Source organism: Coffea arabica, chromosome 10c (assembly GCF_036785885.1).
Source record: "Coffea arabica cultivar ET-39 chromosome 10c, Coffea Arabica ET-39 HiFi, whole genome shotgun sequence".
Taxonomy (NCBI): Eukaryota; Viridiplantae; Streptophyta; class Magnoliopsida; order Gentianales; family Rubiaceae; genus Coffea; species Coffea arabica.
The window spans coordinates 8895606-8913935 of record NC_092329.1 but is presented as its reverse complement, the minus strand read 5'-3'; the positions used below and the strand labels follow the sequence as shown (position 1 = coordinate 8913935).

Genomic DNA, 18330 nt, shown 5'->3' with positions numbered 1-18330 from the left:
GTTACAATTACTCTCTGTTTTCTACTGGGTTGTAAATGAATATACCAGAGACGCACTTTTTCCCTTATGAAATAATGAACGGAATATTCATTGACTAATAATGCATGATGAAAAAAATACAATGTGGCCTCCACCTCCTCCTCCACTCCCCTAAAAATGCTGCCTAGCTAGTGCTCGTGATCTTGAGATTTCTCAATAAATTAAGCACGTACTCATTGGAGAAGCAAATGCGATCCCATTTTGCTGTTTTCTCCTTTTGCCACCAATATGCAGTAGTATTCTGTACCAATATGGTTCTTCGTTCTTTAGTAGGAGTATTGATAAATGAGTTGAGGGATGCAATGTCACCATATCCGTTTATATAAATTTACAGTAATCTGATGACACATATGCTAAGACATTGCATCTGACTTTTGCAGCTAAAATCAGGTTTCGGGCTTCTTCATGATCATCAACGAGGAGTTTCATAAATCACACGAAGGTCTCTGGTGGTCACGTATAGGGATGGCAATTGGGACGGGTACTCACAGACTAATGGGTTGGTGGTTGGGGCGGATTAGGGGAAATTTTTGTCCCCCTTTAAGAAACGAGCTGGGGCGGGGGAGTATAAAGCCACCCCACCACCCGTTTATATATATTTATATGTATATATATAATATTTAATTTAATTAATTACAAATTTATAATAATGATATTATTAGTTATATGTATTATATAATGTATATTAGTATATGTAATATAATTGATATTATCAATTATACTAATAATTATACATGTCTACTAATAGAAATTATTAATTAGGTATACTAAATTTACTAATATATTTATACTAAATTCTTAATTACACTTAACACAATAACACTTTTTTTCTCAAAAAAATACAATAATAACTTAATGATTGTATTTATTTCAAAAGTGAAAACTTGACTACTTTTGTTAATGTCTTGATATTTTAATATTTAATTATTTGCTAAAATTTGATTACAATAAAATTATATGAAAATTTTTATTAACCCTGCAGGTGCCTCCGAGGGAAGCAGTGTGGGGCGGGACTGGAGCAGGGGACGCCTGGCGGGGCGAGGGCGAGGGAAAGTAGTGGGCAACGGGGTGGAAGGCAGGGGAGGGGTCCCCCGCCCAAACCCGCCGCCCCGGCTTCGTTGCCATTAGAAGTGGCAAAATGGATTCATATCCACCAATCTATCCGTATAAACTAACCTTAAATGGATTTGGATGATCCATATAAATTCAATGGTTTTAAATGGATAATCATTTAAATCCAATTATGTTGGTGGATTTAAATGGATTATCCATCTTATCCATATACATCTATTTAACTTAAAAAATAGAAAACACATTTATAAAAATGTGAGATAAAATCTTGTGGGACCACCTATTCTTTTCTTCATAACTTCCTCACATGTCAAGTTGTCAATAACATTAATTGCATTTTATTTGCTTCTAGTTCCTAGACTTCTTCCATCCTTTTCAAAATTATATTTTAGTCTCTACTCTTGTTTTTTTTTAATTAAACTCTCATGTAGTAATGATTGCAAACATTTATATTCTTAAGTAAAGAAAAAGCGAGAATGCATCATGCAGTGTCAAAATAATTTTTATTTTTTAAATTCTTTTATTTATAAAAAGAATTTTTCTAACGAGTGTCCCCGCAACATTGGTTAAGATATGTAAATGACATCTTTTTTTTTTCCAAATCCTCATACTTGCAATCCTTCTCCCCTTATCACCTAACCCAACTATCCAAAAAAAAAAACACCTAATTTACTAAGTAATATAAAGTAGCTTGTATATCAATGGTATAATAAGGAGTTTCATACATTTTTAGGTACTACGTGCACATTTTTAGGTACTACCTGCACATGTGATGAAAATATTTTACTTGTCAAATAACATAACATTTCTTGTTAGAACTGCACTTTTATTCAAGACATCACTCTTGAACAGGAGTGCAAAAAATTGGAAACGTAAACTTCTTTTCACTGTAAAGCCGTATTCAATTCATTCAATAGTTATAAAAATGTAGCCAAGTTCTTAATTGTTCATTACTTTACAAAATGATACTTAAAGTAATGACGAAAGATTAAATTGACCACAGCAGTTAAATTTTCTTGGAACTAAACTAATTTTATGAAGTACTGAAATAGAGTAGTAGTACAAGCATTTGTTATTACCAAAAGGTTTTAGGTGATTTAAGGATAGAACTTTGGGGATCTGTATTTTTTGAAAAAAAATATTTGGATCTTAAATTTAGAATTTGGGAGAGTAAATGGATAAATGGATGGATCGTGGTTTACACTATCCATTTAAATGACATCCATTTAGATCCATTTATTAAATAGTTTTAATTGGATTGGATCAATTTGATCCACTATCCATTTAACTAAAACCAGTTATCAACCATATATCCATTTTGCCACCTCTAGTTGCCATCACTAGTCATGTAGCAATTGTTAAGCATGTAATGAATTATTTAGAGTGGCTGGAGTTTCTGACTTGGAAAAACTCTTTGTTGCTGCCCTATCCAATGATTCCAGGGTTTTATCTCTCTCTTATGTCCTTAATACGTGTTTTACTACATCAAATCTTCATCAGCACATCCTTACTATAGTAAAAGCGAGAGTTAGGTTGCTACAGTGAAAATGGACCGGTTATTAGGGGTGGCAATGTCCCCTACCCCACTCCCGCCCCATTGCATTTTAATTCCCCCCGTCCCGCTTCGTGGGATTAAAAAAAATTTATTATATAATTTCATTATAATTAAATTTGAGCAAATAATCAAATACTAAAATATCAACACACACCCAATTATTATTCATTGTATATTCACAATTAAAACTCATAAAAATAATTAAACAAAGATTATTTGAATACAATCTAATATGATAAAACAAATATAACTAAAATAATCAAGTTTTTACTTTTGATAAAAATACAATCACTAAATTATTATTGTATTTTTTTTAGAAAAAAGTGTTATTGTATTAAGTGTAGTTAGGAATTTAACAGAAATGTATTAATAAATTTAGTATAAATAATTAATAATTTTTATTAATAGACATGTATAATTAGTAGTATAATTGATAATATCATTATATATACTAGGGGAAAAAGCCCGCACAACGCGCGGGAGTTTAGTGCTTGTAATTAGAGATGGTTAATAATTATTATTTGATATTTTGTAATATAAGAATTGAAGTATGACAAATTTATTATATAATATTAAACAAAAAAATCATTAGTCAAAATATATAATATGCAATGAAACATAATTATAAGATACGATCAACCACTTTGCATCTAACCTAGTAGAATAAACAACCTACTTATATCCGCTCATGCACTTTAGGAATATTAAAATCTGTTGTTTAGTTTGAATTTAATCTTGATATGAGGGCAATCCACCACATTATCTTGTCATACAAGTGAGATTTTGACAATTACATACTTAAAGAAATCATTGCTGGTGGAATTTCGGTTCTTGCAAGCCAAATTCTTGATTTTATATTGATTTCAAGGATATATTATCACGAAACCTCCACATTGACCAATCAATCAATTATGATTTATTGTATGATTTAGGACATATAGCAAAGAATCTCCTTCTCAATAAGGGTTACAATCACGAAACATCAGTTTTTGAGCTAATTGCAAAGATATACAACACCTAACACACTAATTTAGAGGAATAATTACCTCAAAAAAGTACTAAAGCATCTTAATCCACTCAATTCAAGAAAACAATTAAAAGTAATGAAATACATACTTTAGATTTGCAGCCAAATAGTTTTAAGTAGAAAGTTAAACATATTGGCAAATCAAATGAAGTGAAAATTTGCCTAGATGGAATCATCAATAAAATAATAAACGATTTGAAAATTACCATAACTAATAGTTAAAACAACAAAAGAAGTAGCTACAATCTATAAATGGAAAATTTTATGATGATAAACTTATTTTGAACCACAAATAACAATTAATAAATGTGATCTTCTCCCTATTAAGCTTGTCTAACATGGATAATTGAATTAAAACACTAAACACTTATTGCACATACAAACTTGCAAGATTACAGATTTATTCAACCAAAAAGTAGATTGACTAAAGAAAACATACCTATTAAGAAACAAATAGGTTGCATGATTGTGATGGAACAAAACTATAAGTAAATGAAATGAATTTGAATAGATGGGGGTTGTCATGGTAATGGTCAAGAAACCAAACTTCTCTACTAATTGGTATTAATTATGTCTTAACATCTATATATAATAAGTTTGCAAATAACTGATAAGAAAGGCTTTAGAAAATTAAAAGACTTGGATATTAATACAATTAAATGATTAGAAGAGCTTTTATGTAATTTCACTAAAACATAAGCTGAATTCAGTTGTACCCAATATTGGATCGGATATCGAACACTGTCACATGTCAAACTTACCCCTAGCTTTGAATGTCTGAAAGGACATCTAAGTAATTGCAACAAAACCAAATTAATTACAATGACTCATATTCAATGCTCTAATTGCACTTCAAACACTCTCGCATTCCCAAAATAGCCCCATCCTTGTAGTTGAAATCCAAAAATCATCTTTATCCTAAACTCATCCTTATATAGTACTCCCTCCCTTTTTTTATAACTGACGTTTAAGAAATTTGCTCTAGTATACTTTTATCTGTCGTTTTATTATTTCCATACAGTATTAATTATTTTTTCACAATTTTACCCTTTTATCTCTCTTTTTCAATACAGGGTTCTTAATTACTACTCTTAGTAATTATTGCATTGCTTTTGGCCTAGTAAAACAGCACCATTTAGTACTCTAGTGAGAGAAAACATGGGTGAATTGGACAATTAATGAGGGTACAAAAGGAAAGTAGCGTATAGATTTAAGCAATGAAAAACTTTTCTTAATTGGTGTGCAAAACCTTAAACGTCAGTTATAAAAAAAGGGAGGGAGTATAAGGATATAATTATGTACATATAAATATATTTTTTTTTTCAAACAGGTGGCAGGGTGGGGGTGGGGCGGGGAGCATACCCCCGCCCCTACCCCATTTCTAAACGGGAGGAAAAATCCCCCCCCCCCAATGACCGCTACCATCCCTACCGGTTATCAAGTAATTTTTAGCAACTTGAGGGCATTTGGTTTTGTTAGTTGGACCGGAGTACTTCTTGGAAGGGTGGGAAGCGGTTGGTGAAAACCTCATTACCATTCATTTTTGACGCATGTTTTCTTTCAGTTTGGGTTAACTAATGCAGCAGTTTATTGTTTTTTAACTGCTAAAATTATGAAGAAGCCACTACTGTTATCTCAAAGATTTCATCTCCAAGAATCATTGATGCACATCACTAAAAACGCATACAAGTTTTCTAACAAGCAAATAGAGAAGGAGGGGAAAGTAATAGCAAAGCCACAAAAAAGGGAGTCCGAGGAGCACGAAGGATTTAGTAAGGATTTCCATTTTCACTGTAGCAACCTAACTCTCGCTTTTAGTATAGTAAGGATTTCTGTTAGCTTATCGGTTTTGAGTTTATCAATTTGCTGATCATAACTGAAGGTCGCATTGATGTGATTTGTTTGTTGTGCTGATGTCTTTTGTTTTTAGGGTAAAGTACATAAAACCCCCCTGTGGTTAAGGAAATTGACACGAAACCTCCTCATTGTTTAGAAACTCCCACTTAAACCCCCTGTGCTTTGGACTTGTTTGGATTTTACCTGCTAACCGGCTGGGGAGCTAGCGAGTGATATTTACACGACTTAATGGTAACTTGTGTCTAGCAAAAACTCATTTCATTCCAATTTTGTCCTCCATGTCTCTTCCAAGCTTACACCCACCATAGTTGTAGATCTGCAAATGAAAAATTTCGACAGAGATGCAAAACGAAGACCCAAAAACCCCTTTTCCTCCAACACCTCAACATATTTCCCCAAATACTCCAAATCCCACTTGTATTTCTTAAGGAATGGCTGCTGCTGGCTTGTGCTACTTTCCCATTTAGCTGCCTGCAGACGCTGTTCTGTGTGTCAAAGTAAAGTAAAGGGAAGAAGTGGGAAGGTGATCGATGTTGGTTGCGTTAATTGCACCGCTGGTCACGGAATTTATGGATATCGCTGATTTAACTTTCCAACGCATTTAAGAGTGGAAATGATCTGAGAAATTCCTAGTGCTGACTTCTCTACGGCACTGACGACTCTCTTTTTTTTCTTTTTCTTTTTTTTCTCTTTACTGCACTGACGACTGGTGGGAAATGATACTGGTGGCCTCTGAGTTTTGTTGGGACTTGGTGGTGAGACTGCGCGGACTAAGCTAGGTAGCCTTCAAAGTATTTGCAATGTCAATTACAAATCGGAACTTGACATCACCCTTTGCTAGACGCTCCATTGCATTGTTCACATACTCCATTGGTATAATCTCAACATCTGCAGTTATTTTGTTATTCGCAGCAAAATCAATCATCTCTTGCGTCTCCGCGATGCCGCCAATGGCACTCCCTCCCACCACCTTCCTGCTCGAAAGCAAGAGAGAGGCTGGAATTTCAAGCGGCTTGTTGGGGATACCAAGCAGGACAAGAACCCCCTGTGACTTCAATAAACCAATCAATGGTCCGAGATCGTGAACCGCCGAGACCGTGTCAATGATCCCATCCAATGTCTCCATACCAGCCTGCATTTTGTCTTTGTCATGGCTAACCAGAAAGGCATCTGCCTGAAGACGTACAATGGCATCATCCTTCTTGCTAGGACTCGTACTGATCACAGTCACTTTAGCACCAAATTCATCAGCGAAAGATTTTCAATCTGTGAAATTCATTCTCAAGTGAAAACATTCTTCCGGCCCCCAAGGGACAGGGAAAGTCAATCACAGTTGATGGATCCAAGCTGACATTCTTCAAAGGCTTTCCCGGACTTAAAGAATTGACTCATTGCATCTGTAACTTTTCAAATATTATATATGAGGGTATTTTTGGTATTTCATATTATTACCGGCTCATCAGCCGGTTAGCAGGTAAAATCCAAACAAGTCCAAAGCACAGGGGGGTTAAGTGGGAGTTTCTAAACAATGAGGAGGTTTCGTGTCAATTTCCTTAACCACAAGGGGGTTTTATGTACTTTACCCTTGTTTTTATGATTAAGGGCTGTATTTTTAGACAGGTCATTCAAACTTATTTGACGTGCACACCATATATTCGCTATATGTCCTCATTTAACATCTACAATCATTGTGTGTTAGTTTTTCTCTGTTTCAGAAAATTGTTTGATGTTTTGGATTGGTTTAATGTAATTTCATCAATGCATGTTTCGATTGTGATATGGTATTTGCTTGTTCTTTTGTTTTTTGTAATTTGTTATGATGTTATGGTTCCCTTCCTGTGTTTACATAGTACATTATATGGTTCACGTAAACTTGAAAATTGCAGAGCAAAAAAACTGGTGTCATTGTCAATGGTTATGAATAAAGAAAATAAGTAAGAGACTTTCGATGCTTAATACCGAAGCCAATGAAAATGTCCACTTGGATAGAAACCAAGTAGTTCTTGATTTGTGATTAGTACATGAATTGGCAACCAAACCCATGAGCATTTTGTTTAACCACTTCGAAACATTCATTTGGTTTTAGATTCTGTTGAAGATAAAATACCTTTCAAATCTTTTGTAACAAGTTGGCAAACTGTTGCAAAATTGACGTAGCCAGATGTAGATTTTATATTGAGCAACAACTTCTTTGATATCAAAACTGGTGGAGCACTAATTTGTCATTTTTTTAACAACTCATTTATAATGTATTGGAGCAATTGATTTTTCTTCTCGTAAACAGCACCTAACTGGTTTTGCGGTTCCTATAACCTTCTCTTATTATAATATCCGTACAGTTTAATCCATTATAAACTAATAAGTTTCCAAAAACAACCAGAAAAGCTACAGAACAGAAAGGAATATATGGAAGGCCAATTCGAGGCTATTTTTCTCTTTTTCTTTCTTTAATTTTCCTTGTGTAAGACGTGGCCAGGCATTTCATACTTTCTGTTTCACTTTGTGTTTGTGTGTGTGTGTGTGTGTGTTTTATCTTTTTCCTATTTTACTTTGTGGGTTTAGCTAATGTAGTTTGTAATCTAGCCTATAAATATATCCAATTCATTTTCTATATTTGAGGTTTAAAACATTAGAAATTACGCAGGAAACTAATCAAATTAAAAGGTGTTGAACATCAAATTTGCAAGTTCTTTTTTTTTTTTGAATGAGTTTAATTAGGTTGTCAAGAGACAAACTATTATAAACTAATTACATTAAGGTATTTGTATTCCAGAGGCATTACAACTAAATTTTCTATCCAAAACCAAGTAACAAGAAAAATATAGGTGATTTTCTAAACACATTGAGAGGTTATTACAGTTGGTGTAGGTGTTATTCCTAACTTCAATAAATGAATGGTGGTCTAACAATATGAACTTGTTAGCCCTGAATTTATGCAATGTAAAGCTAAGAAAAGATGATGTGTTTTTTTTAGACAATTAGCTATACTTTTTTTTTTTTGAGTCTGAGCAAGCTTAGACTGACGAAATATGCCATGGTAGTGAAATTAGTTCCAAAGATTCTTTGATGTTAAATTCAGGCCACTTCAGAAAAGCGTTCAGCATGATTGATGGGTTAAATGTATAATTTTTTGTTCTCTTTTTTTTTTCTAGGAAAGGAAGTCAGTTTTTGTCCCAAGTCACTTATGAAATTTCACGCAAGTAGCTAACTCTTGAATTTAGAATAATAATTTCATGCAAGTAGCTAACTCTTGAATTTAAAATAATTGGATTTCCCCACTTTTGCGTGATTTCTTTTTCCCTTGCATATTTTGTCTCTTCAAACCAAATTAAAAAAAAAAAAAAGAGAAAAAAATGAGAGGCAGGGTCTTGTTCGAGGAATAGGGATGAGCTATTGTTTGCCGAGAACCACTATTGTGGTGGCTAAATTTCTTCATCCGAAGAGCACGGTGAAGTTCCTTCATTTTTTGGGTTATCTGATCTTGTTCTCCAATTAATTGGGCATCCATGAAACAAACATAGAACACACTCTCATCTCAGGAGCAACTTAAACGATTGAAGAACTCATTCTCATTTCAGACATTTCATTCTCTAGAATCATTAACCATAGAAAATGATGGATATTGTGAATGGATGAAAAGTTGAATTCAATCAAATACAGTTGCGATTGTCGCCTCTTGGTTATAAATGTTCCATAACAGCTAATTTCTGCTATGTTTACTCTTTGCAGTATTTTTCTCCATCCTAATTAGTGCCCAAAACCTATTTGTAAAATGCCTTAAAGCCAGATTCAGTTTTCTGAATTTAATTAAGATAAAATGTTGCATACTTATACTAGGTGTTCTAAGGATTGCAGATAGAGAGAGCTTATTTGTTTTAAACCAAGTTTAGAACCAAGATAGAGAGAACTCATATTAGAGGGAACTGATTTGTTTTAAGCCAAGTTTACCATCGTTAACATATTTTTGTAGCCTTGGACAAGGTTGGAACATTTACTATCTTTAGAGTCAAAAGCAATACAATCATAGTTACAAAATGCACCTCCTCATGCCAATGTATTGAATAGGGCTGGTCACTTCTTGGTTATAAATGTTCCGTAGCAGCTAATTTCTGCTCTGTGTTCATATTTCATTCTGTTTTCTATTTTTTAAGTTCTGTTTTCTTACTCACCTTTATTTGGTGATTTGATGTTTTGATTTCAGATTTCCAAGTCAACAAAGGGTAATAAGATCTCCTGTTTTATTCCGGTGAACCATTGTCTCAGGGCCAACTTCTTCTTCCAATTGAAAGCTTCCATTTCCTGATTTTGCAAGGTGAGCTCTTTGCTTTATTTTGCCTTTTCGTGATTTTGTCCTTGTAAAGAAAGGCCTAATGAGTCAGAGTGTTCAAATCAGCGCAATGGTTCACTGAAGGATGTTATTAATTCTTGATAGCATATGGGAGGTACAAACGTTATTATTTATTTATTTATTAATTGTGTTTGTGCTAATAATTTAGTTGGTTATGCATTCTTATTGAAACCTTTTTACATATGTATAGTTGAGCTTTTCTAAATAGGTCGCCGATGAAAATATGCAAGCTTAGAAGAAGCGCATAGAGAAAGGATTAGAAAGAGACGTGAGCAACGTGCCGTGCCAGTCCGAGTGCTAAGCAGGACCACCGTGGGTAGATATCAAGGTGTATGTATTATGGCTATAAGTGCATTTAACATATGTGAATCGAGCATGACGGGGACAACAGGTGATATCAGCCACCATACCATATTCATGTATTGAGTATGACTTAATAAACCAGGAAAAGGATTCTCTCACATCATAATTATTAAGTATGCAAGTGTTTTCCACGAAATTACTCGCACTTAAAAAAAACTAGTGGTACCTAAATACAAGCACTTATATGACGTGTGATTTGATTCATGTAAGTTATCAGTATATATTGCTTATACGTCCTATATTCAACATCCAAATTTACCTTAAAATCTCAAAAAAAAAAAAATCTATTAAATCCATTATTAAGTTGTTCTTTTGAGAGTATTATGTTGATTTTTCGTGTGATTTTTTTTTTATTAACTCATGTAAGTTGAAAGGGAAAAGCATGCATCTAAAAAAAAGAAATGTGGAAACAATTTGATAGGCTTCGCAAGTTGTATAGGTTTTGCAGATTATGTGCTGTGTTGTTCCTTTGTCCTCATATATGGCTTCCATATCCTTGTTTTTATTATTTTTATTTTTATTATTATTTATTGATAATTTCGGTTGCGAAGTCAATTTTTGCATCAGATACTTCTTCTTATGTATGCAATATTCCCTTTCTTTTGGCGCGAGCAAAAAAGAATCAAAATTAAAATAAACACCTACCACAGCCACAGACTCAATTTCATCAAAATGATCACATGCAGCTCAATTTTTTATAGCCTGAAAAGTTAAAGATTAAAAGTAGCGTTAGAATAGTAGGTGTCAAGATCTTAATCCCATTCTTAGATTTCTAAGAATTACTAACTCAATGTCAACCATAAGTTGGAATTAATAGGATCTCTAGATATTCTAAAATGTTGGTTGTACCATTATAATCTTGTGATTTACGTCCATATGTTGTAATATCAAAAAATATTTTCATGAATTAAAGAGTCATATATTATATCTAGTCAAACCATTAATGTTATTTTTCTAATTTTTTGTCAAAAAAAAAATAAATTGAGTATATGGTACCCAAATTTTGTTTAGTATTGCAGCATAATTATTGAAAAATTTAGAAACTTTTTTTTTAAACAATTACATTTTCTACATTTCTTTACGCATATTTTCATGAACTACCATCTTAAAATAAATAAAAAGCTATACTTTTTTTAGAGTAAATCATTGGTACTCTATTACTATGTGGATTGTAATTTTTTCAGAAAAAATTTTTCGTTTTCCGTGAACACATTTTTCAATCAATTTTTTTATTTCACATACATCAAATCGTTATAATACATTTTTTTTATAAAAAATCCTAAAAATAACAATTCAAACGGGCTTATTTTATACTAATGGCTTATCATTTTGTACCATCCTACCTATCAAGGTTGGTGACCTCTTATAATTAGTTGGCCATTCTTTCAAAATCATTTAACTTCTTTTTATTTTTTATAAAAAAAGTAAATCTCATTATTGGATTGTTTGAAATCATCTAACACAATTTGATTTACATTACTACTCTAATGGTAAGACAAAAATATACTAAGAACAAATCTGTAATTTAACAACTGTAATCAATCTAAAAATTATAATTAAATTTGAAACATACAAGAAATTTAAAAATTACATTCTGATAAAAATAAATCACTGCAACTCATTATGTGCATGTTGTAATTGCCAAGTCTAGTTTTAAACTCCAATAATGATAATGAAATTTGTTAAAAAAACTTAAAATCCAAAAACATTTTAGATCTGATAACTAGGCCTAAAATAAATTCAAATCTAACAACAAAATAAGAAAAGGAACAGCACAAAAATCTCACAAGGAACTCCTAAGAGAAGAAAAAATTCTCACTAAAAAATTCTCGCTAAAAAATTTAAGAGAAATTTTATTAGAAAAACAAAATAAAATGAAATCCAACAAAGAAGAAAGCCTGTGGAGAAAAGAAAAAGAATTAGAGAGAAGTTGGAGAAAATGAGAAGTAGACTGCGAACATTTGACTGCCAATTAATTAATGGAGAGGCAAAATTCGAGCCGTTAGCATTTAATGGATTTCCTTCCAATTCCAAATTTATGAGTTCACATTAGAAATAATTTGCTTTTTACTATTTTTTAAACTGTTTATTCCATTATTTATCTTTCTATTGTTTTCCAATTTTACAGACTTCTAACTAATATAAGCTATTTAACAACAGTAGACTTTCCAGGCAAATGTGTCATTGGCTTTGAGATTTTTGGGCTTATCAAATGTGTAAAATATAAACATTTACTCAACATGTCACAATCAGATTTGACCCGACTACAGATGAACCTTTCTTTCTTTAATCATTAAACGATGATATTTTGTGGTTAATTCGTGTCAGAAAACTATTCCTTACCATGGTAATTCTTAAGAAGGTTCCTATCTTTACCAAGGCAATTTATGTCATATTTTTTATGAAGAGATAATTTTAGAATTTGCAAAAAAATTACAACTAAACTTAAGAATAACTCGTTACTCAAATTTACTTCTTATTCAAAAAAAAAAAAAAAAAAAAAAAACTTGCTAGGTGGTGGGTGCATGAATAGTGTACTACTACCTTGACATTCTCGTTCACGAATGCGAGTAATCTTTTGCGGGTTGAAACACAAGCAATAATGCACCCCCCAATCTTTTTCAAGGCAGAAAACAAATTTTTAAAAGTCTTCCTTCCACGCTTCATCATTATCTTGCTTCCAACTCCTCAAGCCTCCTCAATAATAGACTTGCAATTCCTTGGTCCCACCATCCCCTCACCCGCCCCCGGTCCCCCAGCCCCCTGAATCGATAGTCTTCCCTCCGTTCAGCTTTTCTGTTTTATCATGGCCAATCCTCATTCCCCGGTCCCTTAATCCCCTCCCAAACAACCCAAAATCTCCCCAGGCCAAAAAAAAAAAAAAAGAAGAAAAAGAAGAAAAAAAAAACACGAAGAGATGGAGAACTACGCATTGAATAATTCATCCTACCCGGATTCCGTAAATTCCTCCCCAAGGTCCCTCGAAAATTCCTCCTGGGATGAGGCCATTTCTTCTTCATCTGCCTACTTCAAAGTCAAGTTCTTGTGCGGTTACGGCGGTAAAATCCTCCCCCGCCCTCATGACAACCAGCTCACTTACGTCGGCGGCGACACCAAAATCTTGGCCGTCGATAGGAACGTCAAGTACTCCATGCTCATCTCTAAACTCTCTTCGCTTTCTGATTCCTCTGAAGTAAGTTTTAAGTATCAGTTGCCCGGAGAAGACCTTGATGCGTTAATTTCGGTTACCAACGATGAGGATTTGGAGCATATGATGCTTGAATATGACCGTCTTCATCGGTCTTCAGCTAAGCCGGCGAGGCTGAGGCTGTTTATATTTCCGTTGAATGCCAACCCGCCGCCGTCCGTGAGTAGTTTTGAGTCGGATGATTCCAAGGCTGAGAGGCAGTGGTTTGTTGACGCGTTGAATGCTGCGCAGATTAATCAGAATTTGGAGGGCTCTTCTCCGCAGTCTGTGGCGGTTTCTGGGGTGGAGGAGCCGGCGAGGAGCCCTGATTTTTTGTTTGGTTTGGAAAAGGGTCATCCCACGCCGGCGAAGTTGCAGGATCCTCCGCCGGTGGCTCCTACGGTTATGGTTCGGCAGGTGATAGGCGAGCCCGTGGTTCCTCCGGCGGCGGAGATTCAACGGCAGATGCATGAGATGCAGAAGATGCAAATTTCAGGCCATGATCAAGATTTGTACAGGAGGAAAGTCGATGAGTTTTACCAGCAAAAACCTCCACCCCAGGCTCCTCAGGCGGAGCAGGTCGCGCCGGTGACAACTCCGGCGACGTATTGGCAGGAAAGACAAGGGCCTTTTCCAGCTGGGGTTGGGGGAACCGAGCCTCCTCCTATGTACCTAATTCAAACTCCGGCGGGGGTTTATCAAGCTCCGGCGATGAGACAGGTCCCCGGCCAAGTCGGCCAGCAGTACTTCGGAGTGCAAAGGATGGTGCCGGAGGCTTACCGGGAACAGCCGGTGTATAATCCGATGGGTCCGCCTGCATCTTCCTCGATGATTCAGCAACAAAAGATTGGTGGGGCCTACACATCTGACGGGATTGGAATCGGATTGGTACGGCCACCAATTGCTTCTGAGCCAGGGTATGCGCAAGTTAGCTACGACGGCGCAGGAAGGCAGGTCTTCTGTGCTGCGCCTGGAGGTGTGAACGTGATGCACCATCCTCCGCCTTATCAGGCGGTGCCCACGGTGGCTCCCACCTTCGACGTTAGACAGGCTGGTGGAGTTTTGAATCCCGACGGCAAATTTGTGGTCAAGTGAATGTATTAGATATTTTTCTTTTTAATTTGTATCTCTTTTTTTTTTTTTTTTGTTTGTTTGAAACAATTGTATCCTTAATACTAGTACTAGTTTTTATAATGTAATGCGATTATGATAGGTGCTTATGGGTTGACATGAGCTTGTTTGGCATTTTTGTTATTGTGTATACATATGTAAAATTCAGCAAAATCAAGAGAAGCGAATTAATTACGCTACTATCGAGAGGGTTAATATTTTTATGTAACATTTAAAATAATAACTATAGTATTTTTTATTATATGATATATATAAAATAAAAAAGTGATTGAAAAAATTGAGAACTGCATTGTAAAATGTGTTTGAGATGCTAGTAAATAATATTTTTATAAGTAATTTTTATAATAGAATGCAATTATGCTGGATGTGTATGTTTTGACAAGTAGTGGAGCTTTTTTTGCATTGTTATTTTGTGTATACTATTTCTTTTTTTGGGATTCAACAATGCTAGATAAGTGGATTATGTTGGAATCATGGCGAATTAATTAAGGTTAACTTTATGGGCATATTTTAGATAATAGTTAGCAATATTGCATTAGTTTAATCATGCATATTGCTGGATTTCTTTTCGTATTTTGCATTGATTGGTTGGTAGTTGACCCACAACGCGCTATTTGGTTAAGTTTCTAGCGGACACAGTGCAATGGAAGTCCACACCTAACATTATTGAATTAATGAATTTGAAGGTGAAAGTGAAACTAACGGATCAAGCCCCGCTGCTTGTATGATGTTTAGGCCTTGTTTGATAATTAAATTCAATAATTAAAATTAGGATTAATCTTTCCTACACTGACAGCGCGTTATATGAAAGACAATTATGTAAAATTTGAATTTGAAATTCAATTTTTGTACACATGTTATGAATTAAACGGGTGATAGTATATACACTGTCAGTGTATAAAAAATTTACTCCTAAAATTAATGAATTCAGATTTTACGTATGATAACTAAAAATTAAATATTTAAATTAATTAAGTGGCACTGAATGTTTTGGGTAAAGTTTACTCCTAATAGTAAGTAATAACCTATTCACTTATCATTTAATATAATATATACTCAAATGTATTAGATTTAGTACTTAACAGCTCAATAACTTAATGAATTCAGACTTTAGATTTCAAATTTCAGATTTTAATTTTATCAAACGCATCCTTAGTACGCAGTCATTTATCACCGTCTCCCAAATTTGATTATGTACGACTCGAATAAAATAAAATAAAAAAGAGGATGAAAGGCACTTTGGCCCCCGGAATCATGGGGTTAATCTCACTTTACCTCTTTAGTACACAGGTTATCCCCCTTAAGACTGGTCAAACTAGAAATTCGAGAATCAATTGGCTAAAAGCAAAAATCAATGAAATGACTAAATTGTCCCTGTTAAGATAGCTAACGAATGGCTAAAAATTGAGTCGTTGCCGAAGCCAGTCAGCTATAGATGCCTTAATGTTGACAAATTTTAGGAGTACACAAAAAGTATAAAAACTATCAAGACCCAAACGCTATCATCACAATCAAAACAAGCATATACTAATTACTTGTATTTCCGGTAACGATCACAGCCATTTTTCCACATCATAAATATTCGTCAAAATGTCTCATAGCATAAGCAGGTCAAGACAACTCATCGGCATGGAGATATAATATGCAACCTGTAATTGTGGGAAAGGTATTCTTGATTTTTTTTCGATCCCAATTATTCCCAAAATTTATGCAATTTTAGCCCTTAATTTGACTACATTAGGCTCAATTTTGTGACTGAAAAAACATATAGACCGTGAATGAGAGACGATAGAATGAGAATGAGCTGATCGACTCCTTTTCTCAGCATATTTTTCTCTGTCAAAGACTTTGATTAACGCTCATAATTCAAACTTTGAATCTAAAAACGAAAAGATTCTAGAAACCTTAGGAGCCCTTTCTCGGGCTTATAATTTAAACTCTAAACCTAATAACAGGAAAACTCTTTAAATCTAGAAAAGATTTATCTCTTTACGATTAATCTTTTCTATAGTGACAGTGTATACACTAACGACAATAGATGCATGATATATATTCAAAGTTTAAATGTCAACTATAAGTTTTGCATATATGATATGTATCTAACCTTGCTACTGTACGAAAGATTTATCCTTTCTTTAATGCGTCGTTTGGCTCTTCGAACTTGAATTACTTGGGTTATTATCAATAGGGGGATTGATTTAGAGCAAAAAGAGGATCCAACTCTTAAATAATGACACTATTGATGGAGAGCAAATCCAAATTAGAAAAGCATCCTAAAAAGAAATTAACCTGACTCTTGAGAAATCAATTACTGTAACAAGAGACAAAACATAATTCACAAATAACTAAACTCAAATCAAATTTTGAAACACCGAATAAGCCAAATTAGATACAAATATTTTGTTAGCTTTTCTCTCTAATATCATGTGGCATCCATGCCAAACTCGTATGGCATAAACCATCTTCTTTTGCAACACTCGTATGGAGGGACTGTTTTTGAGATGGAGGCCAACTCAAATCCCACTCTTGAATGCCCCAAGTGTGCCCGTTGATCCCATTTCCATCTTGAGAAACTCCGGTTGTGAATGATACGAAAACGATCGCATGCTTGTCTGAAACCATTAATATCTTGCCTCCCTTCATGATGACTTCTTTCATGGTTGTTAGTCCTTTCACAAGTCGTTCTGTTTGGATTGCTATTTTTTTAAAAAAATTATATAAAAATATATTATAATAATTTAATGTACGCTAGGTAAAAACATGATTGAAAAGTTTGTTCACGAAAAATATAAAAATTTTTCTGTAGAAAGCCACAGTCCAAGTTTACTTCAAAATTTTAATTAGCTAATTGTTTTAGATTATGGTACGTTTTTGTCTATTGAATTAAATTAACCATATGCTTCCCCTCTGAAATAAGATCAAAGAATACTGTAAAAGTTAACTTGTGGAATTGGAAACAACACTTCATAAAATTCAAAAAAAAAAAAAAAAGAATAAGTGCAGTTGGATGTAGGTATGAGGAATGACCCAATTTTTAAGACTGAAAAGGTAGGCAATTTAATTCGCGTCATTGTCTAATTGCGTGACCATTTCAAAAAGGAAAAATTGTCCAAAACGTCCCTCACATGTTATAAAATGACTTTTTTCGTCCCTCACTTTTAAAAGTGTAATTTTATGTCCCTTACATATTCACATCGGTCAAATTTAGTTCCTAACTAGGTTTCCAATCATTTTTTGGCCGGAATCCATCATGTGCAAGGCACGTGATCATTTTTAAAGGGTAAATTTGTCAAATTATATTTTACATAATCTAATCTATAGTCCTCCACATTTTATAAAACAAATTTTTTCGTCCCTCACATTTTATAAAATGATTTTTTCATCCCTCACATTTCACAAAATGAATTTCTCCATCCCTCACATTTCAAAAAATGAATATTTCCATCCCTCACTAATTATGTGTGTGAGGGAAACCCTAAAAAAAAAATTATGTGTGTGAATACATTTTGTTTAAATACATGTATATGTCTACTTGATTTTGTTTAATAATACGAATAGCATAAATATATGTATGTGTCTATTTGATTTCACTTAGCAATACGAATACCATATATTATACGTGATCATTTGATTTCATCTGGTATTAGCTAGTAAAAAATCTTGCATTCATTGTCAAGTTGGCCAATAAAGCTATTTTCGGTCAAAATACAATAAGAATATGCAAATTAAGGTTCTATTGGTAAATATTAGTC

General features: G+C 33.9%; 2 protein-coding genes across 2 annotated transcripts; one reads left to right on the top strand and one right to left on the bottom strand.

Moving 5' to 3' along the window:
* Positions 1-6324: 6324 nt before the first annotated feature.
* Positions 6325-6941, bottom strand: LOC113713867 (probable mannitol dehydrogenase). Its single transcript, XM_027237677.2, has 2 exons — positions 6881-6941; positions 6325-6779 (listed from the first exon to the last, which is right to left on the bottom strand). The coding sequence occupies exons 1-2, from the start codon at positions 6939-6941 to the stop codon at positions 6325-6327; spliced, it is 516 nt and encodes a 171-aa protein (XP_027093478.2).
* Positions 6942-12728: 5787 nt separating this feature from the next.
* LOC113713866 (uncharacterized) lies at positions 12729-14760 on the top strand. The gene has a single exon (XM_027237676.2). The coding sequence runs from the start codon at positions 13178-13180 to the stop codon at positions 14540-14542; it is 1365 nt and encodes a 454-aa protein (XP_027093477.1). The 5' UTR covers positions 12729-13177; the 3' UTR covers positions 14543-14760.
* Positions 14761-18330: the final 3570 nt, after the last annotated feature.

Excerpts from the sequence above, each read along its gene's own strand:
- LOC113713866 (XM_027237676.2), top strand. The coding sequence starts at position 13,178 with ATGGAGAACTACGCATTGAATAATTCATCCTACCCGGATTCCGTAAAT.
- LOC113713867 (XM_027237677.2), bottom strand. The coding sequence starts at position 6,941 with ATGAGTCAATTCTTTAAGTCCGGGAAAGCCTTTGAAGAATGTCAGCTT. Across the intron at positions 6,780-6,880 it reads TCAGCTTGGATCCATCAACT|TGACTGTGATCAGTACGAGT; the intron begins GTGATTGACTTT and ends TTGGTGCTAAAG.